Source organism: Heterodontus francisci, chromosome 13 (genome assembly GCF_036365525.1).
Source record: "Heterodontus francisci isolate sHetFra1 chromosome 13, sHetFra1.hap1, whole genome shotgun sequence".
Classification (NCBI taxonomy): domain Eukaryota; kingdom Metazoa; phylum Chordata; class Chondrichthyes; order Heterodontiformes; family Heterodontidae; genus Heterodontus; species Heterodontus francisci.
In genome coordinates this window covers 32,404,586-32,432,369 of record NC_090383.1, presented here as the reverse complement: position 1 = coordinate 32,432,369, position 27,784 = coordinate 32,404,586, and the positions used below count along the sequence as shown (strand labels likewise).

At 41.5% G+C, this 27,784-nt stretch overlaps 1 protein-coding gene across 1 annotated transcript in view; it reads left to right on the top strand.

Annotated features, from left to right (window-relative positions):
* Positions 1-27,784, top strand: part of igf2r (insulin-like growth factor 2 receptor) — a 254,891-nt gene that overhangs the window by 154,942 nt on the left and 72,165 nt on the right. Inside the window, exons 25-32 of the mRNA XM_068044624.1 lie at positions 1,001-1,179; positions 1,803-1,890; positions 7,216-7,416; positions 9,919-10,049; positions 17,467-17,570; positions 18,036-18,169; positions 25,175-25,374; positions 27,382-27,508. Of these exons, the coding sequence (XP_067900725.1) occupies positions 1,001-1,179; positions 1,803-1,890; positions 7,216-7,416; positions 9,919-10,049; positions 17,467-17,570; positions 18,036-18,169; positions 25,175-25,374; positions 27,382-27,508 (1,164 nt within the window). The remainder of the gene's footprint in view (positions 1-1,000; positions 1,180-1,802; positions 1,891-7,215; positions 7,417-9,918; positions 10,050-17,466; positions 17,571-18,035; positions 18,170-25,174; positions 25,375-27,381; positions 27,509-27,784) is intronic.

Here is a 27,784-nt window from a genome sequence, read left to right as displayed (position 1 = left end):
TTTCCAAATCCGTCCATGGCTTTCCACTCCCTATCTCTGTATTCTCCTCCAGGCTTACAGTCTTCTAAAATATCTGTGCTCTGCTAATTCTGGCCTCTTGAGCATTTGTGATTTTCATTGCTCCATCATTGGAGGGTCTACCTTCAGTTGCTAAGGCCCTAAAATCTGGAGTTCACTCCCTAAATTTCTCTACCTCCTTAAAATCTACTACTTTGACCAAGTTTTTGGTCATATGGCCTAATCTCCTATGTGGTTCGGTGTCCAGTTTTGTTTGATAAAGCTTGTAAAGCACCTTGGGACGTTTTATTCCATTAAAAGGCACTAAATAATTGCAAGATGTTGTATTTCATTATATGATGATCAGGAAATTAAATCCTGACAGACCGTCTAACATCCCCAATCAGATTCTATATCATTTTAAAGAATGATGGAAGACTTCACTCCTGCTTGTTCACCTTGCTGAGTTGATGAGATCTGAGCACAGGTCCTTGATCAATCTTTCTTGATGTGGCATGAGACTTGAGATGTATGTTTTAAGTTTGACCTTCTGCATTCTTGGATTGTGGGGTATTTATATCCTTACTGCTCATCCCCCTACTCCAGTGTTTGGATGATTTTCCTTCACTGCAAATGTGACCCAGCTTTCTGGCTCTTGAGTGTCCAAGAGGGTAATACTTTCCTAGAAGTCTTGCAGCACAATGCGGGAATATATTTTAAATTTTATTCAATGTCCTGGTGATTGTTGTTTCCCCACTGGTTGCATAATGTATGGGGAGAGTAGGCTACGTTTAGAGTGCAGGACTAATGCGAGCTTACACAATATATATTTGGCTGTGTGCAGGAAAGACTGATGTTTGCCACCAGCAGCTTGCCTAGCTGGGATTTGCAGATTCCTCCAGCTTAATACAAGCCATTATTCTGAAGAAAGATCTCAAACTTGTGTGAAAATAAGTGTGTAAGCAGAGGATGCATTTTAAATTGATTGATTGTTGCTCTACAGGTGGTGCTATAGGAGCTTGTGTAAAGTATGCTGCTAATAGCCAGAACTTGGGTTACATTCAGATGGGTCCACAGGCTGGGACTGATGGTTCCCTCAGCATTGTTTATCTGAATGGTGATAAATGCAAAGACCATCAGCAATATTCTACACGTATCCTCTTCCAGTGTGATGAAATCCCAGTAAGTTTGTATTTTTTTTAAATGCATTTGGACTTGTTACTGACATATTTAACCATGTTTTAACCATTGCAAGAAATACGAAAGTTTGCATTTGTTCGAAGTATGTTTGTCGTGTGGGTGTCTGACATTGTCAGAAACCTATGATTGTGCTCAAGTCTCTGAATCAAGCTTTTCAAATCTACGTTAGTGTTTGCTGGATGTAGTGCGCATACTTCCATTAAAACACAGCCCACTTACCCTATGCACAAAGAAGCTGGGTGCAGATTGGTAACAGCTAAGGTTTAGGGACTTGTATATGCTTGCAAAGATACTGTTGAAGTTAAACTCTGCAGGTCATCAGTACAGTTCATTTTACTTGTCTAAAAGTTTATTTCTCGTATGTTTTTAACGTAACCCTTTTAACACTCTTGTCCTCTGTGTACACTCCCTACCAGCCACAAAAGAGGGTGGACAGGCATTTTGTTCAGCTGACGGGGCATAACCACCCTGCCGTACTAATTTGAATCTGCTAGTTAGTAGCAGAAAAGTATGAAACTTGTCTTGAGTATTTGGGATTACTTTTTTTTTAAGATTCCAGACTTTTGCAAATAAGGTTAACAGTTGTATTCTGTTTTCACCTGCAGGGTTCCCCGATATTTGAGGAATATGATGAGTGTGAATTTCTTTTTGTATGGAGAACTCCAGCTGCATGTCCAATTCGCAGAGCTCAAGGTAAAAGTTGGGGTATTTTACAATATAACTGGACCTGAGAAGCACATGGGGTGAGAATTTATAACTGTTTAATTGTATTCTTGTCTGTTACTCATCACTGCTCATCAGTGTACAACTCCATAGGGAATCTTAAGATACCAGTCAGGAAGTATCCAAACCAACGGTCAGTGCCAGCTAGTTTTGGCTTTCCTTGATAGTCTTTTTGATTAGCATCCAGCTCAATCCTACCCATCTTTGTTCCCCATGGAGCAGCAAATGTAGTTGAAGGGTAGTCAAAGGTTATTGTGGAAAGTAAAAGCTCGGTGTAGGGGATAACATTTTGGCATGGTTAGAAGTTTGGGATGGTGGGTCTAACGTATGAGGAGAGATTGAGTTGGTTAGGATTATATTCGATGGAGTCCAGAAGTGCGAGGGGTGGGGGGGGGGGATCTCATAGAAACCTATAAAATTCTAACAGGACTTGACAGGGTAAATGCAGGAAGGTTGTTCCTGATGGTGGGAGAGTCCAGAACCAGGGGTCATAGTCTAAGGATGCGGGGTAAACCTTTCAGGTCTGAGATGAGGAGAAATTTCTTCCCCCAGAGAGTGGTGAGCCTGTGGAATTCGCTGCCACAGAAAGCAGTTGAGGCCAAAACATTGTATGTTTTCAAGAAGGAGTTAGATATAGCTCTTGGGACTAAAGGGATCAAAGGATATGGGGCGAAAGCAGGAACAGGTTACTGAGTTGGATGATCAGCCATGATCATAATGAATAGCGGAGCAGGCTCGAAGGGCCGAATGACCTACTGCTATTTTCTATGTTTCTATTGGCTAGCTAACAGGAAAAAAAAGTAGGCATAATGGATCATTTTCTGGTTGGCAAGATGAAACAAGTGGTGTACCACAGGGATCAGTGCTGGGCCTCAACTTTTTACAATTTATATAACTGACTTGGATGAAGGAACCAAAGGTATGGTTGCTAAATTTGCTGATGACACTAAGATAGTTAGGAAAGTAGGTTATGAAAAGGACATAAGGAGGCTCAAAACGGATATATAAAAGGGTTTAGTGAGTGGGCAAAAATCTGGCAAATGGAGTGTAATGTGGGAAAATGTGAAATTGTCAATTTTGGCATGAAGAATAAAAAAGCATATGTAAATGGTGAGAGATTGCAGAGCTCTGAGATGCAGAGGGATCTGGGTGTCCTCGTGCATGAAACGCAAAATGTTAATATGCAGGTACAGCAAGTAATTAGGGAAGCTAATAGAATGTTATCATTTATTGTGAGTGGATTTGAATACACAAGTAGGGAGGTTATGTTGCAGCTATACAGGGCGATAGCGAGACCACATCTGGAGTACTGTGCACAGTACTGGTCTCCTTATTTAAGGAAGGATGTAAATGCGTTGGAAGCAGTTCAGAGAAGGTTTACTGGACTAATACCTGGATGGGCAGGTTGTCTTGTGAGGAAAGGTTGGTCAGGCTCGGCTTGTATCCGCTGGAGTTTAGAAGAGTAAGAGGTGACTTGATTGAAACATAAGATTCGAAGTGGTCTTGACAGGGTGGATGTGGAAAGGATGTTTCCTCTTGTGGGAGAATCTCGAACTAGGGGTGACTGTTTGAAAATAAGGGGTCACCCATTTAAGACCGAGATGAGGACAAATTTTCCTGAGGATCGTGAGTCTTTGGTACTCTTCCTCAAAAGGCAGTGGAAACAGTCTGAATATTTTTAAGGCAGAGGTAAATAGATTCTTGATAAGCAAGGAGGTGAAGGGTTCTTGGGGTAGACATGAATGTGGAGTTGAGGTTGCAGTCAGATCAGCCATGATATTGATGGCAGTGCAAGCTCGAGGGGCCGAGTGGCCTTTCTCCTGCTCCTGATTCATATGAGAGTGACTTCCTGGTGCAAGTGGGGACATGAGGTAAAATTCCATCTTAAAAATGGAAGTAAAACATAGAATGGTTTAAATAGGCTTTTAGTGTATAAATTGGAATGGTGCTGAAAAGTGAAATTCAATACATAGCTTTTTCAATTTTAATAAAAACCCTTTGCAAGGCACTCAGTAATGACTGCTATGTGTTAATTACCAGAGTGGAGTGAATATTCTGCAGTTTCATTGCTTTGAATATTTAATGTGAATAAAAAGTGCTGCCCAGGGTTCCCATTCATGTCATTCGAAGTGGAAAATCGTGAAGGTTTTACTGGTCTTCCGTCAATGTGACGATACTTCATGGGACCCGAGGTGGTGGTAGGTTTGACCTAGTGGGAAGATGGGCATGACAACTTAATCATGTTTTTATAGGATTCTCTTTCCCTTGCAACCCCCAAGCTAAAGTCAGTTGTAATCCCCCTGATTTCACTTACAACTGCACTTTTAAAATCCTGACTCTCTAACCTTTGTCCCTCTGTTTGCCACAACATTTCTGCAGCTACTGATTTGCTGAACCCCACTCTCACCTCCACATCTGCCCTATAATCCTCAATAAAACTATTACTTTTGCTCACCCTGGCCATTCCCCCGGTACGGCCCTCATTTCTGCTCCCTTAAGTTCTAGGGATGCAGATTTGCATGCATATGGCGAATAGCTCGTTTAGTCATCCACTGCCAGGTCTGGCTGGATCACATAAAACACCATCAGGTCCTGCTCTTGTCTGCTAACAGCTCATCCTGGAATTGCAAGATAACCCCTGGCTTCTTTTCTCTACGGTAGTCTTAAACCCCTCTCCCCGTCCCCTTCTTCATCACCTCCAACAGTAAATGCAAGGAAATGGACTTGTTATTAAGATCATGATCATCTGACCAGCTGCCTCTGCCATGTTACTCCCTCCCACTAGCCTACTGGACCAAACTTCCTCTAAAGCTCCCCCCTGTCCTTGCCCTGAATTCTCATGTTTCTCTTCCGTCTCTCCTCATGCCCTCTCCAAGCTCATCTTGTCCATGAGAATCCACCTCCTGCTCTCTCGATCTTATTCCCACTAAACTGCTGACCACCAACTTCCCCTTCTGGTCTCCATATAAGCTGACATTGTAAATAGTTTTCTCTCTCCAGTTGTTGTCCCTGTCTCCTTTTAAATCACCCCTCTCCTCAGATCCAATCCCTGACCCACCGTCCTTGAAAACTACCTTCCCATCTCCAGCTTCCCTTTCCTCTCCAGTCCTTGACCATTTTTGTTGCCTCCCAAATCCGTCCCACTTTCCCGGAACTCCATATCTGAATCCCTCCAGTGAGGTTTCGCCGCTGCCACAGAACTGAAATAGCTCTGATCAGAGCCACAAATGACATCCATTGTGACTGTGACAAAGGTAAACTTTCCCTCTTGACTTCTCTGCAGCCTTTGACATGATTGACTGCATCATTCTTCTCCATTGCCTTTCTGCTGTCGTTCAGCTGGGTGGGACTGCTTTCACCTGGTTTCATTCTTATCAAATCGTACCCAGAATATCACTTGCAATGGCCTCTCTTCCTGTTCCCTCACCGTTACCTCTGGCTTGATCGGCTCCTGTTTCTCATCTACATGCTGCTGCTTGGTGACCTCGTCCAAAAGCACAGCGTTGGTTTTCGCATGTACGCTGATGACACCCAGTTCTATCTCACCACCACCTTTCTCGACGACTCCACTATTGCTAAATTATCAGATGCTTATCTGACATCCAGTATTGGATGAGCAGCAATTTCCTCCAATTAAATATTGGGAAGACTGAAGCCATTGTTTTCAGTCCCCGCTCTGATCTCTGTTCTATAGCTACTTACTCCATCCCTCTCCCTGGCAACAGTCTGAGATTAAGCCAGTTTGTTCGCAACCTTGGTATCATACTTGGCCCCAAAATGAGCTTACAGCTACATATTGCCTTTCTAATTTTGATATTGTCTACAAATCCACAGAGCGGTACAGTGGCGCAGTGGTTAGCACCGCAGCCTCATAGCTCCAGCGACCTGGGTTCGGTTCCGGGTACTGCCTGTGTGGAGTTTGCAAGTTCTCCCTGTGATCGCGTGGGTTTCTGCCGGGTGCTCCGGTTTCCTCCCACAGCCAAACACCTGCAGGTTGATAGGTAAATTGGCCGTTGTAAATTGCCCCTAGTGTGGGTAGGTGGTAGGAGAATGGTGGGGATGTGATAAGGGTTAATGTAGGATCAGTATAAATGGGTGGTTGTTGGTCGGCACAGACTCGGTGGGCCGAAGGGCCTGTTTCAGTGCTGTATCTCTCTGACTCTATAAGTCTGACCAGTTTGCTTTAAGTTTTAGAATCCAAGTCTTTAATGTAAATTATTTTCTTTTCTCTCTCCTTCCCCCATGTAACACTTCTAACAAGTACCTGTTGTCTGACCTTTGAGCCAATTTCTTATCTATACCCAAGATTTACCCGGAATGCCCACGTGCTTTGATTTTAACTAATAATGTGGAACTTTGTTCAATGCCTCTGGAGGTTGAGGTGTAACACATTGTAGGGTTTGCCACAGCCCACTTGGGATGTTGCCTTCTCAGAGTTGAGGATCCTGACTACCTGTGGAGCTTTGGAGGAACTACTAAATACACCGCTAACATTAGAGATTCCAATAACCATAGGAGAAATGGTTTGTTATTTTAGCTGCATTAGACAGGTTTTATTTTGAGTATTTTTACCTATTATAAAGTTATTCCTCTCCCTGGCAACAGTCTGAGATTAAGCCAGCTTGTTTGCAATCTACGTGTCATATCTGACCCTGAGATGAGCTTTCGACCTCGTATTCGTGCAATCACTGAGACCATCTATTCCCACCTCTGTAGCATCGCCCCATCTCTGTTCATCTGCTGAAATCCTCAGCTGGTCTCCCACATTTTGCTCCCTGTAAACTTAAGGTCATCCAAAACTCTGCAACCCATATCTTTAACTCATGCCATATCTCTTTCCCCAATCACCTGTACTGGCTGACCTACATTGGCTCCCGGTCAAGCAAATTCTTTTAAAATTCTCATCCTTGTTTTCAAATACCACTTGGCCTCGTCCCCTACGTATCTCTGTGATCTCCTCCAGCCCCACAAGCCTCCAAAATATCCAGACTCCTCAAATGCTGGCCTCTTGTGTACCCTGATTTTAATCGCTTCGCCATTGGTGGTCACGCCTTCAGTTGCCTGGGCCCCAAACTTTCAAATACTCTTCCTACACCTTTCTACCTCACTTTCCTCCTTTAAGACACTCCTTAGAACCTACCTCTTTGACCAAGCATTTGGTCTCTGACCTAATATCTCCTTTTGTGGCTTGGTGTCATACTTAGTTTTTTAATGCTACTGCAAAGCACCTTGGGATGTTTTATTATGTTAGACGCTATATAAATATACTAACCAGAAATGTGCTTTCTTCTCGAGGTGAAAATTGTCAAATTAAGGACCCCAAATATGGTTATGTGCTTGACCTACACCCACTTGCTAATGAGGATCACAACGTGACGGTCGATGAGTATCTATATGTCTTCCGAATATGTGACCAATTAGGATTTGACTGTGGGGCAGAAGCAGTTTCAGCATGTCAGGTGAAGTTAGAAGATCCTTCTTCCAAGAAGATAGCAGGTATGTTTTCCCTTTTCAATATGAAGTGATTAGCAAATTAGGTGTTTCTTTTTTAGGAAGGGGTCTATGTACACAAGTTTTTCTCAACATAAGCAATGTTTTAATTAAATAAATAAATAAATGGAGGTCGGCAATTTATTTTTTTTTTTAAATCCTCTCTTCCTTTCGCCCCACCAGCCCCCAAAGAAAACCCTTGGCTCTGGAAGAGGGTGTGGCATAAACATTTTGGTAGTTAATAATGTAAATGATCTTGATTGAGCAGTGGCTCTTTGAATACAGCAAGGGTGACCATGTAGGCAAAATGATAATAGTATTGAGTACCAAAATATCGCAATGCCAGAGTCCAAGCAGGAAACAAAAGTAATGGAGGACTATGAGACTAAATCAGTAATTGTTTAGCGAGATCTTTACAGTTGTCTGGTAATTATCAATCCATAGTCAGAGTACATTGCCTCTGATTTTATTAGTTTTCCAAAGACCAGAATCTGTGCAGTGGAAAGTATTTCTTAGCAAAGGTGAAGATGTGCTGCGTAAACTGCTCCATCTTACTTTCGTAATGCTTTCTTGCCACTTAATACTGCTAACAAGGTACAGAATTTGCATTCTTGTCAATTTTTGTTGTCCTATTCTTTGCTTGTTTCTTGTGATTTTTAAAAAAATCCAAAACCACTTGGGTTATCCAAGTGACCAGTGGCCTTAGGGGGATAATATTGCAGCTACAGTGTTCCCAAGTAAATTTCTGTAGCAGAGCAGCTTGCAGTATAATGAAACGCAGTGGATGAAGTCAAACGTATAAACTTCATGCTTTGGTTCTCTATTGGGAGTGCTTCCTTATGTTCTATTTTAGGTGAGACTGTGAATTTAGTTCTTACTGTATAGGCCGTGAGAGCTCATTAAAGATCAAATATATCAATGTGCAGAACCATAACCATTCATTGTGGTTATCCTATAAAATCAGAATTTTTAAAATCTGCATTTATGGGTCACCATGAAGCCCAGATTCACTAAATTGAAATCAGTTTGGAGAATATTTTACAGATAGCATTGCATTCAAGTTATTAATTAGGCTTACCCAAGTACAAATTCACCAGCAAAATTGAGAGTTTGCTTTTTGAAGGTTTGTGAACTCTGACCACAAAAGTAGTTTACGAAGTTCCTGTTCATTTCCACTAGATGTCTTCATGTGCCTTTTAAAAACACTGACAGAAGAAGACTAGTTGCATTGCGTCTGCCCCATTCAGCTGTGTTGCAGCTGGGCAACTTGACCCCCAGTATTCCCCATCTACAGCAGCAATGTAATCTCTTGGGAGGGACAAAAAAAAGCAAGCCTTTGGCCAATTTGAGGATAAAATAAACCTGGATAATTGCCTACAGGGTCTGGAGAGGAATCAAAAGCAAATTCCAGATGGTAACGATGACCATTAGCTCATAAACCAACATTCCATCATCTACCTTTTAGAAGCCACTATATCAGTTTTCCCCAGGATCTTGTCCAACAACAATAACAACTTGCATTTATGTAGTACTTTTAACATAGTAGAACATCTCAAGATGTTCCACTGAAGCATTATCAAACAAAATTTTAACACTGAGCCACGTGAGATATTAGGACAAGTGACCCCAAAAGCTTGGATAAGGAGGTAGATTTTAAGGAGCATCTTAAAGGAGGAGAGAGTGTATTCCAGAACTTGGGGTCGAGGCAGGAAGGCACGGCCACCAAAGATGGAGTGACTAAAATTGTGGTTGGGTCAGAGGCCAGATTTGGAAGAGTGCAGAGATTGGAGGGTTGTAGGTCAGGAGGAGGTAATGGAGTGATTTTAAAAGTAGGGTGTGAATTCTAAAATAGACTTCAGATAGAGATCTGATGTAGGTCAGCGTATATGGAGATGAATTGTGAATGGAACTTAACGGCAAGTTAGGATACAGGCAGCAGAGTGTTGGATGAGCTCAAAGTTACGAAGGGTGCAAGACAGGAAGCTGTAGCCATTCATCGTCCGGCAACCTATTTTAAAGGTCAGTGATGATCTGAGAAACGGAAATCCTTCTAACATCTAACTTTTGTTTGCGTAACTTGTACCTGAAATGGTAACACTCTTTCTGCACGGATGCTGCCTGAACTGAGTATTTCCAGCATTTTTTGATTCTATTTCAGATTTCTAGCATCTGCAGTATTTTGCTTTTGTACACGTGTCCTCATACTTAATATATTTCCATGACCACGAAGTTTGCGACTGACCAAGTGCAGAAACTTGTTCTCTGGTTTCTTTGTGAACCAGTTCTATAAATGAAAAATATGATTCATTGTGAGGGGAATTGCAATTTTCTTTTACTGCAGCTGGGACTTGAGCTGTGAGAACTCATTTAATTATCATGATAATACAAATTTGACCGAGTTACAAGGCTCTTCATCCTGCTTATTTTAAGCAGTTACTATGTCATTGTAATTTAAAGTTAATATTAAACTCACCTGATGTATTATGTTTATCGTGTATTTTTTCATAGGACGCTTTACCCAGAACTTAACCTATGAAGATGGATTGATAATGATAAACTACACCAGTGGAGACACTTGCCATAAAATTTATGAACGGTCAACAGCCATCATGTTCTACTGTGATCACAGCCAAACTCCGGTCAGTAAAATAATACTGCACAGGGATTTAAAGCTGCTAATTAATTTTATATTGCATGAAAGTTACAAGTGGATCTCCATCCTTAAAACCTAATTTCATTTGAGAATATTAATGTGGAATACCACCTTTAGTCTGCCTCATATCTATCGCTGTTGTGACATGCTAACTAATGAAAATTCTTTCATTGTTTTGTCTAATTTTGGAACAATCTCTCTCCTTCGCCCCTTCGAGATACTTCTTAAACCCAGTTTGTGTGACTAGCTTTTGATCACCTGTCCTATGATCTCATAATGTGCCCAGATATCGATTTTGATATTCGCTCCCGTGAAGTGCTATGAGACATTTTATTACATTAAAGGCACTCTATAAATAAATAACTACATCCTGCACTTGGAGAAAATGTCGGGCATGAGATCTGCAAACGCTGATCTTAACCATGAAGGCAGCTGACAACGTTCTGAAATCCCATGAGTTTTGAAAATCTGCCATTTAAATGGCATGGCATGCCTCAGTCTCTGGGCCAAGTGTCATTCCCCATCTCATTCTGTCGGGGCGAGTGTTAACTTCTCCTTGCTTTACAACTCAGGGTAGTTTTTGTTTCCTGATTTAATTGTAAATGTTAGTTTCTGATTAATTTAGCAATATGGGCGGCACAGTGGCGCAGTGGTTAGCACCGCAGCCTCACAGCTCCAGCGACCCGGGTTCAATTCTGGGTACTGCCTGTGTGGAGTTTGCAAGTTCTCCCTGTGTCTGCATGGGTTTTCTCCGGGTGCTCCGGTTTCCTCCCACAAGCCAAAAGACTTGCAGGTTGGTAGGTAAATTGGCCATTATAAATTGCCCCTAGTATAGGTAGGTGGTAGGGAAATATAGGGACAGGGTGGGGATGTGGTAGGAATATGGGATTAGTGTAGGATTAGTATAAATGGGTGGTTGATGGTCGGCACAGACTCGGTGGACCGAAGGGCCTGTTTCAGTGCTGTATCTCTAAAATTAAAAAAACCTGGCTTTCAGCAGCCCACTACTGCTGGAGTTTACATATTTTAAATTGAAGCTATTAAAGGGCTGTCTCTTCTCTTTCAATATATAGCCTCTTGCAGCAGTCCTGATCAATCATCTCTCCTGTATGACCATGCCACCTTAAACTTAAAACAAGATCCTTTTGGGATAGTTGAAATGTGTTGCCTTGTTACCTTATTTAATTTTGGTTCTGGCTTTAAGAAACCAAGAATGGCTCAAGAATGATGCACAAAAGAAAGGAGGTTCCAGCACTGCTGTGCATTTTTTTTAAAGCAGTGGTTTTAGCACTGGATTAAAATGAAAAGCTAGCCTGGTACTGAGTTTCTTTGGCAGGAGAACCTGGAGGTGAAGGACTTTTAAGAATAATTGCTAGATTAGACTTTCCTTAGGCCATCACCATGATTGTTCCTTAACTTGGAAGAAGGATTTTCTTTATTGCACCCCAAATGACAGATTGTAATCACTCACTGGGCAGGTGTAAGTTTTGACCATTTGAGTTTGGCAGCTTTCACAACTAGAGATCACCTTTTCCTGTCATTTTAGCCATGGTTTGTCTCAGTTTGCCTGGAAGTGGCGACTAGAACGAAGTTCTGAGTTATTAGAAATGAGGTGAGCTTAGTGCCCTTAGAAAGGAAATAAGATGGACCATCTCAAAATAGTTAGGATTTGATCTTCGCACTGAAATGAACAATTGTCTGCATCACCTGTTCATCCTTTTTCTGCCTGTAGCGATTCAGACGCTGCTCATCAATGCAGCCTTGTTAATCTCCTGATGACAAAAAGAACGTCACTTTTGAGGACATCCAGTTTGAGCATTGCTGTCAGACCAAAATGATGACTTCAGGGGATGCAGTTTCTGGGCCATATGTAATTATTGTTAGTCATGAGTTTTTTCTCTCTTCCAATCTTTTTTTCAACCCTTTGCTTCTGAAACTGCTGCCATGCAGGAATACAAGGTCATTTCTGTCTGAGCTCAGTTGAGATCGATCTTTTCACTGAAAGATTTCTGTCCTGAGGTAGCCACTTCCTTTCTGTTCCACAAGCCCCATCATGCATTCAGAAATCTGTGCTTAGATTTTGGTGTGGAAAGCATAGTAATCATGTCCGTTAATTTTACTGATTTAAGATAATAGGGAGGTCAGTTGGTAATACAGCTAAGTTAGTATCACCTCTAAAAGAGCAAAGGTTAGAGCAGACACTGGAAATCTGAAATAAAAGACAGTCCTGACAGAAAGGTCATTGACCTGAAACGTTAACTATTTCTCTCTCCACTGATGCTGTCTGACCTGCTAAGTATTTCTAGCATTCTGTTTTTATTTTAGATTTAACCTGTAGCTGAAGAATAATCCACTTGGTACAGATCCTTAGTCATTGCAAAGGAGAAACAGCATGGTCATGGTAGTCAGGCTGGAAAGCCAAAAACCATTGAGACTTAAATTAAAATTCACCAAAGACCTGGATGAAAATTGGGATAGTCATAAACACAAATTGCTGAGAAATGGTAGGGTGTCAGTACAGTAAGGAGTGCTCATCAGAGATTGGAGCTGAGATACATTGTTTAGGAAGCGTAGAGGGAGCTTCAATTTGCATCAGTATGTGCTGCATCTATACTAGAACTTGATATTGACATTGGGTGCCCAAATTGGAAAGTGTCCTGCTCCACAGCATCAACAGTGCTTGTTTAAAGCACTACATTCACAAGGAAAAGGTTTTGTAAATAAAAATTGAGACAATGGTGTATCTGGGCACAGATTCTGAAATGCTCAGGATGATTAATTTCAATCCTAATATGACAAGATGGAGATGTTTTGCTCTAATGTCTATCTATATATGTTATGTTAATTAATCAAATATGCCCATGTATTAATATTGGCTTACTATTACCAGAATTTAAATGATAATAGCCAATGAACACATTGGTGTGGGTGCACCCTACACTTGTGTAAGAGAAGATTGCAGTCGATCTTGCTCCAGCTAAAAGGATCGCCCAGATACTGTGTGCTTGTTGAATTCACTTAATTTGCATAACTGGAAGTGGCTGGTTACACCCTATTTTTTGTTTAATGGTTGCTGAATTTCTTAAAAGAACAACACTTGATAAACATATACTAAAGTCAATATCCACAGCTAAATTGTTTGTTTATAGTCATTGAGTCATAGAGTTTTACAGCACAGAAACAGGCCCTTCGGCCCAACGCGCCTGCGCCAACCATCAAGCACCCATCCTAACTAATCCCATTTCCCCGCACTTGGCCCATAGCCTTGTATGTTATGGCCTTTCAAGTGCTCATCTAAATATTTCTTGAATGTCGTGAGGGTTCCTGCCTCTACCACCCCTTCAGGCAGTGTGTTTCAGATTCCAACCACCCTCTGGGTGAAAAAGTTCCTCCTCAACTCCCCTCTAAACCTCCTGCCCCTTAACTTAAATCTATGCACCCTAGTTATTGACCCCTCTGCTAAGGGAAAAAGTTTCTTCCTTTCTAACCTATCAATGCCCCTCATAATTTTGTATACCTCAATCAGGTCCCCCCTCAGCCTTCTCCACTCCAAGGAAATCAACCCCAGCCTATCTAGTCTGTCTTCATAACTGAAATGCTCCAGCCCAGGCAACATCCTGATGAATCTCCTCTGCACCCTCTCCATTACAATCACATCCATCCTTTAGTGTGGCGACCAAAACTGTACACAATACTCCAACTGTGGCCTAACCAGCATTTTATACAGCTCCGTCATAACCTCCCTGCTCTTATATTCTGTGCCTTGGCTAATAAAGGCAAGTATCCCATATGCCTTTCTAACCACCTTATCTACCTGTGCTGCTGCCTTCAGCGATCAAGCACCCCAAGGTCCCTCTGACCCTCTGTACTCCCTAGGATCCTACCTATATTCCTATCCTATATTCCATTGCCTTGTTAGACCTCCCAAAGTGCATCACCTCACACTTCTCAGGATTAAACTCCATTTGCCACTGCTCCGCCCATCTTACCAGCCCATTTATATTGTCCGGTAATCTAAGGCTTTCCTCCTCACTGTTTACGACACCACCAATTTTCGTGTCGTCTGCGAACTTACTGATCATACCTCCTATATTTACGTCTAAATCATTAATGTACACTGCAAACAGTAAGGGTCCCAGCACCGATCCCTGTGGTACACCACTGGTCACAGGCTTCCACTCGCAGAAACAACCCTCTACCATCACCCTTTGCTTCCTGCCAGTAAGCCAATTTTGAATCCAATTGCCAAATTACCCTGGATCCCATGGCCCTTTACTTTCTTAACCATTCTCCCATGCGGGAGCTTATCAAAAGCCTTACTGAAGTAGTAATTCTTAATCACATTTGAGCTACTTTTTGAATCGGGTGTAAAAATCTTGATATTCTTTACATACTGTAATCTTTAGAATTCCCAAATAATATCCAGTTATTTGAATATCTGCTTAGAGTACAAATAAAGCATTCCAAGTGTAGTTACAGGCTAGAAAGGTGGAAATGCTGCAGTGTACTGTCAGATTTTGTAGTCTTTTAATCAAGAAGGAAAGGACTTGCATTTACAGAGCACCTTTCTCAACCTCAGGATATCCCAAAGTGCTTTACAGCAAATGACACTTGAAGTGTAGTCACTGTCATAGGAAATATGGCAGCCAATTAGTACACAAGATCCCACAAGCAGCAGTGTTATAATGACCAGGTAATCTGTTTAATGTTTTTTGAGGGATGAATATTAGCCAGAACATCTGGGAGAATTCCCCTGTTCTTCAGAATGGTGCTGTTGGCTCTTTTACATGCACCTGAGAGGGCAGCCTGAGCCCTAGTTTAACATCTCATCCAACATAGAGCATCAACGAGTGCTCTGTCATACGACACTGTTGTCAGCCTGGATTTAATGCTCTTTCCTAGGTTTTAAGGATATGCTTGTGAAGCTCTTGCTCCTGTCAATTTTTGCTTGTAAATTCAACTGATTTCTTTAAAAAAGAAAACAAGCAAAGTATTCCCCCAAGAGCAATATTGAACTGGTAGGTCAGTAAGTTCAGCGCTCTCTGTTACTAGCAGCTGGGGAAAGCAAAATCTGATTCTCATTCCAGGATAGTGTCTTAGGCCCAAACATCTTCAGCTGCTTCATCAATGGCCTTCCCTCCATTATAAGGTCAGAAGTGGGAATTTTTGCTGATGATTGCACAACATTCACCATTCGTGACTCCTCAGATACTGAGCAGCCTGTGTCTAGATGCAACAAGACCTGGACAACATCCAGGATTGGGCTGCTAAGTGTCCATTAACATTTGCGCCACGCAAGTGTCAAGCAATGACCATCTCAAATAAGAGAGAATCTACCATCTCCCCTTGATGTTCAATGGCATTACCATTGCTGAATCCCCCATTATCAACATCCTGCGGTTACCAATGACCAGAAACTGAACTAGACGAGCCACATAACTACTGTAGCTACAAGAGCAGGTCAGAGGCTGGGAATTCTGCAGCGCATAACTCACCTTCTGACTCCCCAATGCCCGTCCATCTACAAGGCACAAGTCAGGAGTGTGATGGAATACTCTCCACTTGCCTGGATGGGTGCAGCACCAACAACATTCAAGAAGTTCGACACCATCCAGGACAAAGCAGCCCGCTTGATTGGCACCCCATCCACCGCCTTCAGCACAGTGACAGCAGTGTGTATCGTCTACACGATGCACTGTAGCAACTCACCATGGCTCCTTCGACAGCACCTTCCAAACCTGTGACCTCTACCACCTAGAAGGACAAAGGGAGCAGATGCATGGGAGCACCCCTACCTGCAAGTTCCCCTCCAAGCCGCACCATCCTGACTTGGAAATATATTGCCATTCCTTCACCGTCGCTGGGTCAAAATCTTGGAACTCCCTTCCTAACAGCACTCTTGGTGTATCTACAGCCCAAGGACTGCAACTAAGAAGGCAGCGCACCACCACCTTTTCAATGGCACTTGGGGATGGGCAATAAATACTGGCCTAGCCAGCAATGCCTACATCCCATGAATGAATGAATAAGAAAGTTAAGTGAATTAAGCGGGCCACTATCGAGTGACAGGAGCCAGTTCAGCTGCCATGTTAATAGTCTGGACACATTTCCTGAGCTCTGCGACAAGTGGTATTTGGGAGAGATATTAAAGGACTTTTGGTGCCCTTGTATCTGTACCTCAGTGGAGTTAAATAATTCTAGCACCATCCCCACCAAATCAGTGGCGTTTGATACTTCTCCCTTGCCCACCATCGTCCCACCCACCCCCACACAGCAATTCGATACACTTTGTGAGGTGCTCGCTCTTAAATCTTCCATAAAAAAACAAGTGTAAAACTAGTGACAAAAATGTTGTGAATGCCCCCCCCAGCATGATAAAACTGCAAAAAATGAATACATTCAAATATGAAGAATAGCAGAAAGAGGGAAACGTGTTGCTGTGCAACATTTAGCAGAATAGGTATATAGTATAAAAGGTTAGATTACTTGTGTTTAAAGAAACTAAATGGATTTATAATAAACTATCATTTATTTTGCATTTTGTGAATGGTGTCTGGGTTGTTTAGAACTGGGAGAGGAAAGGAACAATGTAAAGAGAGATTACTTATCCAACGGAAGATCTTTCAGATATAAGATACAAAGGAAGAAAGATGTAGAGCATATTGAACTCTAGGTTGTAAGCAAAGCAATATTGGTGAGGTTCGTGCAGGAAATAAAACATGGACATTTGTGGAGAACACAAACACATTTTAAAATTGTGTTAAGAGGAAAGCTGCATGGAAATGTTTGCCCAAAAGTAAATTATACATTGTTAAAAGGAACAGCATAAATAGATTGAAAAAACTAGATGCCCTTCAGAATAGGGAAGAGATTGAAGAGTATGGCAAGAAGTTGGATATGTGGGATTATTCTGAGAAGGCCAGGTGGTGGGGGAAGGAATTTTATTTGACTAGGTAACCTCTTTCAGTTCCTAAATTTTATGCTGTTGGTGAGATGAAATAGAGTTATTTTTAAGCAGAGTTCACTTTGTGTTAGTCTAAATAATGAAGGGTAGGAGACTACTTAAGTGTCATCACCACTGAACCCAATCCCCTCTCAGTCTGATATTGGCAGGCTTGATTAGGTCATGACGTAATGTGATTCTGGTCTCTGTAAATCTTCCATTTATAGTGATAAAACACTGCTTGCAAGTGGCATATGGTTTGATTCAGATCTCAGAACAGTTAATGTATTTGAATTTCAATAAATGCTTTGCCCAAAACTCCAGTAATATGGTCTCCATTTTTTGTGACATTACCAGGATAATGCATTATAAGAACATTATAAAATTACAAACCTTAATTATACTTTCTGCTTAAAACACAGGAGTATGTGTAAGTTTACATTTTGTCATCCTCTTGCAGGGCAAGCCAGTGTTTTTGAGGGAAACTTCAGATTGCACGTACATGTTTGAATGGCATACATCATATGCTTGCCCACCATTCAGATCCATTGATTGCACATTAAGGTATGACAGTTTTTTTTTCAGTTTAAGTAGATGTTAAAATGGTTTAAGTGTAATTGTTAAAAGAAAAATTGTATGAATTGAGAACAGAACCAAGTGGGGTTGTGTTGTAGTGCTGGGTATGGTAATAGATAATATAACAGCAAGCAATGGTTCAACGCAAGATAAAATGTTTTCTTGTGCACAAAGTTATGGTCCTTTCTTTAAAATTTGGAATTTCTTGAATGTATAACAACTAATGGGCTTAAAACATTTGTGATCCTAACGATGCATTTATCAAGTGCATTGTTTCCATTTCATTGATTAATCTGATCCATTGTACTGTGATGTGAATCTTTAAAAGGTTTATTATATTCGAAACCTGGTGTGGATTAGCAGTTAAGATATCCTTTTTATTGCAGTTTAGAAAAAGCACACTAAAAACCGATGCAAGATTACTTAATTTAAAATGCAAATCTTCCCTTTCAGGGATAGTGATGGGAATTCCTATGACCTTACTCCTTTATCACAGTCCCAAGAGAACTGGGAGATACAACAGCAACCAGGTGTTGAGCAGAAGAAGTACTACATTAATATCTGCAAGTCGCTAGTCCCAAAAAATGGTGAGTGCACACCAAATAACAGTGTGCAACTACATTGCATCTGGTGGAGAACCATTTTTTGGTTATTGTAATGGTTGGAGTTGTACCCATTCCAGTCAAAACCACATTGTAACATTAAAAGAAAGTGCTAGTACATTTACCGTGAATTTGCCAAATGGTTGGCCATATGGATTTCTGAAATTTTCAGAGGGGGAGGGGCATGGAAAGGAACAGGAAAATCCATTTGCATGTATTCTGGTTCCCTGTCATTTCCTTCAGTAACTAATAAATTAGCTTAAATATTCCAAGATTTCCACCACAAGCTCAAACACTATCCTAGACTTAATAGACTTCCCAAGGTTTTGCTCTACCATTGTGGGGAATCACCATGACTGGAGGATAAAGATTGGCTTCTCTTGGTTTCAGCAAGATCTGACTGCTTATTCCCTTCAGAGATGTGCTGTGGCAACATCTCAAACTCGTTCAGAGTGCATGTACCACAATAAAATAATATGGGAAGATGCATGCCATAGACAAAATATGAAGATTGTTCATGATGTACAGGGTAGGAGAGGATGTCTGAGGTGGTGGCTAGAAGCAGAGGAACTAGTCTTCATGGTTTGAATTTGGTATTTGAGATAAAATTGTCGAAGGGAGAGGAAGGAAGAAAGAGTCCGAAAACTAATGGGGCGAAAGACTGATAAGTGCCCTGGACTTGATGGCCTGCATCCTAGGATATTAAAAGAAGTGGTTATAGAGAAAATGTATGCATTGGTTGTAATCTTACAAAAATTCCCTAGATTCTGGGAAGGTCCCTGCAGATTGGAAAACTGTAAATGTAACACCTCTATTCAAGAAAGGGGGTGGGGAGAGCCAGAAAGCAGGAAACTAAAGGCCAGTTAGCTGAACATCCGTCATTGGGAAAATGCTGGAATCCATTATTAAGGAAGAAGTAACAGGATATTTGGAAAATCTTATTGCAATCAGGCAGAGCCAGCATGGTTTTATGAAAGGGAAATGGTGCTTGACAAATTTATTTGAGTTCTTTGAGGATGTAACAAGCAGGGTGGATAAAGGAGAATCAGTAGATGTAATGCATTTGGATTTCGATAAGGTGCCACATAAAAGGTTACTACACAAGATAAGAACTTATTTTGGGGTAGTAATATATTGGCATGAATAGAGGATTGACTAACTAATGGAGTTGGGTTAAATGGGGCATTTTGGCAAACTGTAGCTAGTGAAGTGCCACAGGGATCAGTGCTGGGACCTCAACTATTTATGATCAATATTAATGACTTGGATGAAGACACTGAGTGTATTGTAGCCAAATTTGAGGGCAATACAAAGGTAGATCGGAAAGCACATTCTGAGGAGGACACAGTGTCTGCAAAGAGATATAGATTGGTTAAGTGAGTGGGCAAAAAGATTTGGCAAATGGAGTATAATGTGGGGAAATGTGAGATTGTCCACTTCGGCGGGAAGAATAGAAAAGCAGAATATTTACATGGAGAGGCTGCAGAATTCTGTGGTACAGAGGAATCTGGGTGTCCTTGTACGTGAATCACCAAGTTAGCATGCAGGTACAGCAATTAACAAAGAACAGTACAGCACAGGAACAGGCCATTCGGCCCTCCAAGCCTGCGCCGATCTTGATGCCTGCCTAAACTAAAACCTTCTGCACTTCCGGGGTCCGTCTCCCTCTATTCCCATCCTATTTATGTATTTGTCAAGATTCCTCTTAAACGTCTCTATGGTACCTGCTTCCACCACCTCCCCCGGCAACAAGTTCCAGGCACTCATCACCCTCTGTGTAAAGAACTTGCCTCGCACATCCCCTCTAAACTTTGCCCCTCTCCCCTTAAACCTATGTCCCCTAGTAACTGACTCTTCCACCCTGGGAAAAAGCTTCTGACTATCCACTCTGTCCATGCCGCTTATAACTTTGTAAACCTCTATCATGTCGCCCCTCCACCTCCGTCGTTCCAGTGAAAACAATCTGAGTTTATCCAACCTCCTCATAGCTAATGCCCTCCAGACCAGGCAACATCCTGGTAAACCTCTTCCGTATCCTCTCCAAAGCCTCCAATTCCTTCTGGTAGTGTGGCGACCAGAATTGCACGCAATATTCTAAGTGTGGCCTAACTAAAGTTCTGTACAGCTGCAGCATGACTTGCCAATTTTTATACTCTGTGCCCCGACCGATGAAGGCAAGCATGCCGTATGCCTCCTTGACTACCTTATCCACCTGCGTTGCCACTTTCAATGACCTGTACGCCCAGATCTCTCTGCCTGTCAATACTCTTAAGGGTTCTGCCATTTACTGTATACTTCCCACCTGCATTAGACCTTCCAAAATGCATTACCTCACATTTGTCCGAATTAAACTCCATCTGCCATTTCTCCGCCCAAGTCTCCAACCGATCTATATCCTGCTGTATCCTCTGACAATCCTAATCACTGTCCGCAACTCCACCAACCTTTGTGTCGTCCGCAAACTTACTAATCAGACCAGCTACATTTTCCTCCAAATCATTTATATATACTACAAACAGCAAAGGTCCCAGCACTGATCCCTGCAGAACACCACTAGTCACATCCTTCCATTCAGAAAAGCACCCTTCCACTGCTACCCTCGGTCTTCTATGACCGAGCCAGTTCTGTATCCATCTTGCCAGCTCACCTCTGATCCCGTGTGACTTCACCTTTTGTATCAGTATGCCATGAGGGACCTTGTCGAAGGCTTTACTGAAGTTCATATAGAATTAATTAGGAAGGCAAATGGAATGTTGGCATTTATTATAAGGGGGATGGAGTATAAAAGTAGGGAAGTCTTGCTGTAACTGTAGAGAGCATTGGTGAGACTGCACCTAGAGTACTGCATACAGTTTTGGTCTCCTTACATAAGGAGGACTATACTTACATTGGAGGGAGTTCAGACAAGGTTTGCTAGGCTGATTTCTGGGATGAAGGGGTTGTCTTATGAGGAACGATTGAGCAGGTTGGGACTATACTCATTGGAGTTTAGAAGAATGAGAGGTGATCTTAATGAAACTTATAAGATTCGAAGGGGGCTGAACAGGGTAGATGCTGAGTGGTTGTTTCCCTTCTCGGGAAAACAGTTTCAAAATAAGACGTCTCCCTTTTCAAACAGATAAGGAGGAATTTCTTCTATCAGAAGGTTGTTTATCTTTGAAATGCTCTTCCCCAGCAAGCAGTGGAGGCTCAGTTATAGAGAAATACAGCATTGAAACAGGCCCTTCGGCCCACCGGGTCTGTGCTGACCAACAACCACCCATTTATACTAATCCTACAATAATCCCATATTTCCTACGACATCCCTACCATTCTCCTACCTACGCTAGGGGCAATTTACAATGGCCAATTTACCTATCAAGGTAGGAGGAAACCGGAGCACCTGGCGGAAACCCACACGGTCACAGGGAGAACTTGCAAACTCCGCACAAGCAGTACCCAGAACCGAACCTGGGTCGCTGGAGCTGTGAGGCTGCGGTGCTAGCCACTGTGCCGCCCCAAATATATATATTGGATATATTGAATATATTCAAGGCTAAATTAGATTTTTGATATATGGGGGAGTCTAGGGTTATTGGGGGGGCAAACAGGAAAGTGGAGTTGAGGCCACCATCAGATCATTGAATGGCAGAGCAGACTTGGGCCAAATGGCCTACTCTTGCTCCTATTTCTTATAAAATGCTGGAAATACTCAGCAGGTCTGACAGCATCTATGGAGAGAGAAACAATTATTGTTTCAGGTCTTGTGATCTTTTGTTAGAACTGGAAGTACTTGGATGTGCGACATAATCTTCCAATTATCTTTAGATCTGGGAATGGTGACTGTGTGGATACAAAATTGAGTAAAGGACAAAGAGTGCAGTGATGAATAGTGGTTGTTCAGACTGGAGGGCAGTGTGCAGTACTCTCTACAAGGGGCCCATGTTGGATCTGTCGCTCTTATTGCACATTAATGACCTGGACTTGAGGAGTAAGCAGGGCATAATTTCAGTTTGCAGATGACCAGAAGCAATGGAAATATAGCAAGCATCAAGGAGGATAGTAACAGACTTTAGGAGGACATGGGCAGACAAGTGGCCAATGAAATTTAACACTGGGAAGTATGAAGTGGTGCATTTTGGTAGAAACAATGAGAGGCAATTTAAACTAAATGGTACAATTTTAAAGGGCATGCAGGAACAGACACGACTGTCTTTGGAGGTGCCAGGACAAATTGAAAAGGCTGCTTAAAAAAGGCTTATGGGATCTTAGGCTTTATAAATAGAGGCATAGTACACAAACAAAGAAGCTGTACTAAACCTTTGTAAACCACAGTTTAGGCCAAGCTGGAGTATTATGTTGAATTCTAGGCACCATACTTTCAGAAGGAAGTCAAAGCATTAAAGAGGGTGCAGAGAAGTTTTGTTAGAATTATATCAGGGATGAAACAGTTCAGTTATGCAGAGGGACTAGTGAAGTTGGGGTTTCTCTCTTTGCCGAGAAGGATATGGCGAAATTGATAGAACTGTTCAAAATAATTAACAGTCTTGATATGATGAGTAAATAAGGAGGAACTGTTTCCACTTGTAGAAGGGTTGGTCCCAGCAGACACAGATTTATGCAAAAAGAACCAGACTTGCGATGCGAATCTAGAATATTATTGTCTGAAAGGGTGATAGCAGCAGATTCAATAATAACTTTCAAAAGAGATTGGATAATTACTCAAAATTGCAGGACTATGGGGAAAGAGCAGGGAAGTGGAACTAATTGGATAGATCTTTCAAACAGCTGTTACAGAAACAATGGACTGAATAGCCACTATCTGTGCTGTATCATTCTAGTTTAAAAAAAAAATAGTATTGGAGAAATTAATGGGACTGAAAGTTGATAAATCTCCTGGACCTAATGATCTCCATCCTAGAGTGTTGAAAGAGGTGACTGTAGAGATAGTTGGTGATCATCTTCCAAAATTCTCTAGATTCTGGAATGGTTCCTGAAGATTGGAAGGTAGCAAATGTAACTCCACTAATTAAGAAAGGAGTGAGCAAGAAAGCGGGGAACTACAGACCTGTTCGCCTGATATCAGTAGTAGGGAAAATGCTAGAATTTGTTACAAAAGTGGTAGGATTGGGGAGAGTCGACATGGAATTTTGAAAGCAGAATCATGTTTAACGAATCTGGTGGGAGTTTTTTAAGGATGTAACGAGAAGAATAGATGGGGGGGAACCAATGAATGGTTTATTTGGATTTTCAGAAGGTTTTATCAGGTCCCTCACAGGAGCTTATTAAGCAAATTTAGAACACATAGGATTGGGGGTAATATACTGGCATGGATTGAGTATTAGTTTAGGACAGAAAACAATAGGAATAAACAGGTTATTCTCAGGTTGGCAGGCTGTTACTCGTGGGCTACGGTAAGGATCAGTGCTTGGGCTTCAGCTATTCACAATCTTGATCAATGATTTGGATTTGGGGACCAAATGTAATATTTCCAAGTTTGCTGATGACACAAAACTAGGTGGGAATGTGAGTTGTGAGGAGGATGCAAAGATGCTTCAAGGGGATTTAGACAGGCTGAGCGGGTAAGAACATGGCAGATGGAATGTAATGTTGAAAAAATGTGAAATTATTTACTTTGGTAGGAAAAACAGAAATGTAAAGTATTTCTTAAATGGTGAGAGATTGGAAAGTGTTGATGTCCAAAGTGTCCTTGCCCATAAATCACTGAAAGCTAACATGCAGGTGCAGCAATCAATTAGGAAGGCAAATGGTATGATGGCCTTTATCGTAAGAGTATTTGAGTACAGGAGTAAAGAAGTCTTGCTGTAGTTGTATACAGCCTTGGTGAGACTGCACCAGGAGTATTGTGTACAGTTTTGGTCTCCTTACCTAAGGAAGGATATAATTGCCATAAAGGAAGTGCAATGCAGGTTCACCAGGCTGATTTCTGGGATGGTGGGATTGTCCTATGAGGAGAGATTGAGGAAACTAGGCCTGTATTCTCTAGAGTTCAGAAGAATGAGATGTGATCTCATTGAAGCATACAAAATTCTTAGAGCTCGACTGGGTAGATACAGGAAGGATCATTTCCCTGACTGGGGGGTTTAGAACTAGAGAATAGAGTCTCAGAATAAGAGACCATTTAGGGTTGAGATGAGAAGAAATTTCTTCACTCAGAGGGTGGTGAATCTTTGGAATTCTCTGCCCCAGAGGGCTGTGGACGCTCTATCATTGAGTATGTTCAAGGCAATGATGGATAGATTTCTGCATATTAAAGTTATCAAGGGATATGGGGATAGTGTGGGAAAATGGCATTGAGGTAGATGATCAGCCATGATCCAGTTGAATGGTGGAGCTGGCCCAAAGGGCCGAATGGCTGTCGACTCCTATTTCCTATGTTCCTATGTATTTAGGGGCGTTCTCCCTGTTGTCCTGGCCAATAATTGTCCCTGAAGCAACTTCACTGAAACAGATTATCTGGTCACTTATTGCTGTTTGTGGAACCTTGTGTGCAAATGTTGTACCACCTTTCCTACAGTGCAACAGTGATTGCACTTAAAGTAATTATTTGATTGTAAAGTATTTTGGGATGTCCTGAGGTAACAAAAAGAGCTATATAAATGCCATAGCTTTCCTTTCTGTCCTTGCTGTTTTCCTTCCTTTCCTCATTTGTTTTCCTCCGTTCTTTCGTACATATTACAGTTGCTAGTTAAAATTGATTGTACCAAATTGATCCTTGCTGAGATGTTACAAGGAGGTTATTAACCTATTTATACTGTAAAGATCCCTTTCATTGCAATTTCTGGAGTGGTATGGCAGATATTGCTGGGATTTCGAGCTATGCTGCAAACTGCATGAGGTTAAGCATCATATTGTTAGTTTTTTTTCGGCATGAGCATTGTTCTAGTTATCTTTTGTGCTGAATTATTCTGTGGTTTCCAAGTTTGTTCATATTGTGGTTAATTTAACTATGGAATGTTTTGTTATAACTTGTTTTTCACCTTTTTGTAGGCAGCTGGGACTGCCCCTTCAGTGCAGCTGCTTGCCTGAAGAATGGCAGCAAGTACACAAGCCTTGGTGAGGTAGTTGCAGGGCCAAAGTGGGAAGAACACGGTTTGCTTGTCCTACAGTATCAAAATGGTGATCGATGTGCTGATGGAATTCGCAACAAGACCACAATCATACGCTTTAAATGTGATCAAAATGCAATTGTAAGTCTTATTTCGGGAGCAAGATTTTTGTTGAGTTAAATAAAAAATAAGGAATGGAAAACTTGTAGGAACCAAGTTGTATTATGTAATGGAAAACCTTTCTAACTTCTAAATTTACTCAAACTAAACAAATGCAATGCATCAGAAATAAAATAAGCCACCAGTTATCCTGGACAGAATTATCTAGACTCACTACTGATGCAGTTACCTTATTCCCTGTCTTTAGGTCTGACCCATTCTCTGAAAAGCTCTGCGCCCCTGGGTGTTTTTATAATTCAGTGACCATCCGACTCAGACTGATCTGGCATATGCTATGTTTTGCTTTATTTTTCTCCAGGTTCCTCGTGTGATACTTGAAGCCGTGGCTGCTTAATTTGTAACTTGACTGTTTAATCCATAGCACCTCTGTTGTGCCCAATGCCAATATGCGGGAGTCGCTGTCATTTATACCATTGTCCTCTGGTAACCTTTGGGACAATATGGCTGCAGGTCACTGGGGATGCACAACTGAGAGTTATGCTCTGCTCATTCACCCAGATTAAATATGGTATGATAAAGTAATTGGGGTGCTGTTCAGTTTTGTAAATTATTTTTAGCTGTTGGATTATTGGTGAAAGAACCTCCTATAAGCTTCATATCACCAGCCAGCCTCAATGATGAGATTTTGAGCCTCAAGTGGAAATTTGAAATGTCTAATGCAATTTTGCAGGTCTGTCAGCTGCCTTGGTTTTAGAGTAAATTGATTTGTATTTATTTTCGGGTGTGGGTGATGCTGGGAAAAGGATATTTGTTACACATTCCTTATTGTCTTGCGTAAGTGCTGGTGGACTTTCTTGAGCTGCTGAAGTCCTTGTGGCGGTGGTATTCCCACAAGGGTGTTTGAGTTCCAGGCTATTGAATGGGTGGAAATGTGTCCAATTCATGATGGTGTATGACTTGGGGATGTTTCTCCCCCCACCCCCAGTATTGCTGTTCTCTTTTGTGGTAGAGGTCATAGGAAGTAACCTTGGTGAGTTGCTGCAATTCAGCTGCAGGAGTTGCGACTTGTAGGATGCATTGTGGAGTCAGGTAGCATGAGCTCACTCAGCTGAAGGTCAATATATTGGCAGAGCCTGTGCATGGCAGACTAAAATGGGTCTTCCAGAAGATGTAAATGTCACTATCCAGCAGGAGTGGATTATGATGACTTTTTATCCGATCCCCTGCACACACTGTTCCCATTCATAACTACTCCACTCTGTAGGTATAGAGCAAAGACCAAGAACTTTTAAAGAAGAAAATTGGAGAGAAATTCAAGACAAATCCTCCTGGTCAGTGTTGGTACCATTGTGCAATCTTCAAGTCTGTAGGTCTAATATGGCAGGAGAAGTAGAAAGGAGGTGATAAAATGTATAAAAAAACAAACTGTATAAGCTATTTGTAACAGACTGATAATGCAGTGCAGTTTTGTCAGATATGCCTGTCTGTTATATTGCATGGGGTAGAAGAGCTGAGACTGCCTGCTCTATACCCTGTGCAACGAAACACTTGTCCTGAAAGAGTCTGCACAGAGTAGGAAAGAAGTGAGCATATGCCATATCAGTCTTAGTCTGATGGTCACTGAATTATAAAAACACCCAGGGGCGCAGAGCTTTTCAGAGAATGGGTCAGACCTAAAGACAGGGAATACGGTAACTGCATCAGTAGTGTGTCTAGATAATTCTATCCAGGATAGCTGGTGGCTTATTTTATTTCTGATGCATTGCATTTGTTTTAGTTTGAGTAAATTCTGTCCAGTGTAAGTGGAATGCACGGAACTTGGAGGGAGTCTTGTCTCAAAAAATAATTGACTTGTGATATGACAGCAAATCTTGTCAAGAGAAAGTGTCAAGTTTGTATGTGTACTTTGGGAAGATTTGTCACCCAATTTAACAAATCTAGTGTTAAAGAACTTTGATCACCAAATGCTAACTGGAATTTTTAAGATAATACAAATGTGCCTTCTAAAAATAATCTATCTTTCTGTAGAACACAAAGCCAGATCTGATCACTGCCATTCAAGATTGTGAGTATACGTTTTTGTGGTTCACGGCTGTTGCTTGCCCAGTGACCAAGAATGTACACAATGAGTGTGTTGTGACCAATCCAATTACAGGTCAGTAATATGTTTTTTGTGGCAGCATCACTTTTCAAATGCCCAAACAGTTAGTGAAATTTACTCTTTTCCAAATCTTAAAGCAGTAAACGCTACACTGAACCTTTGTCAACAATTAGAGTAACTAGCTACAAGAGATTATCTGAAATGGAAAATGTATTAAACCTAGAAAACAACAGGATGTAAAATGAAAAACAAGTGTAGATTGTTGACTGAAAACCTAACCTGTCTTCACTGAAAACCTATAATGAGACCAAACTGCTCCCTAGATAACAT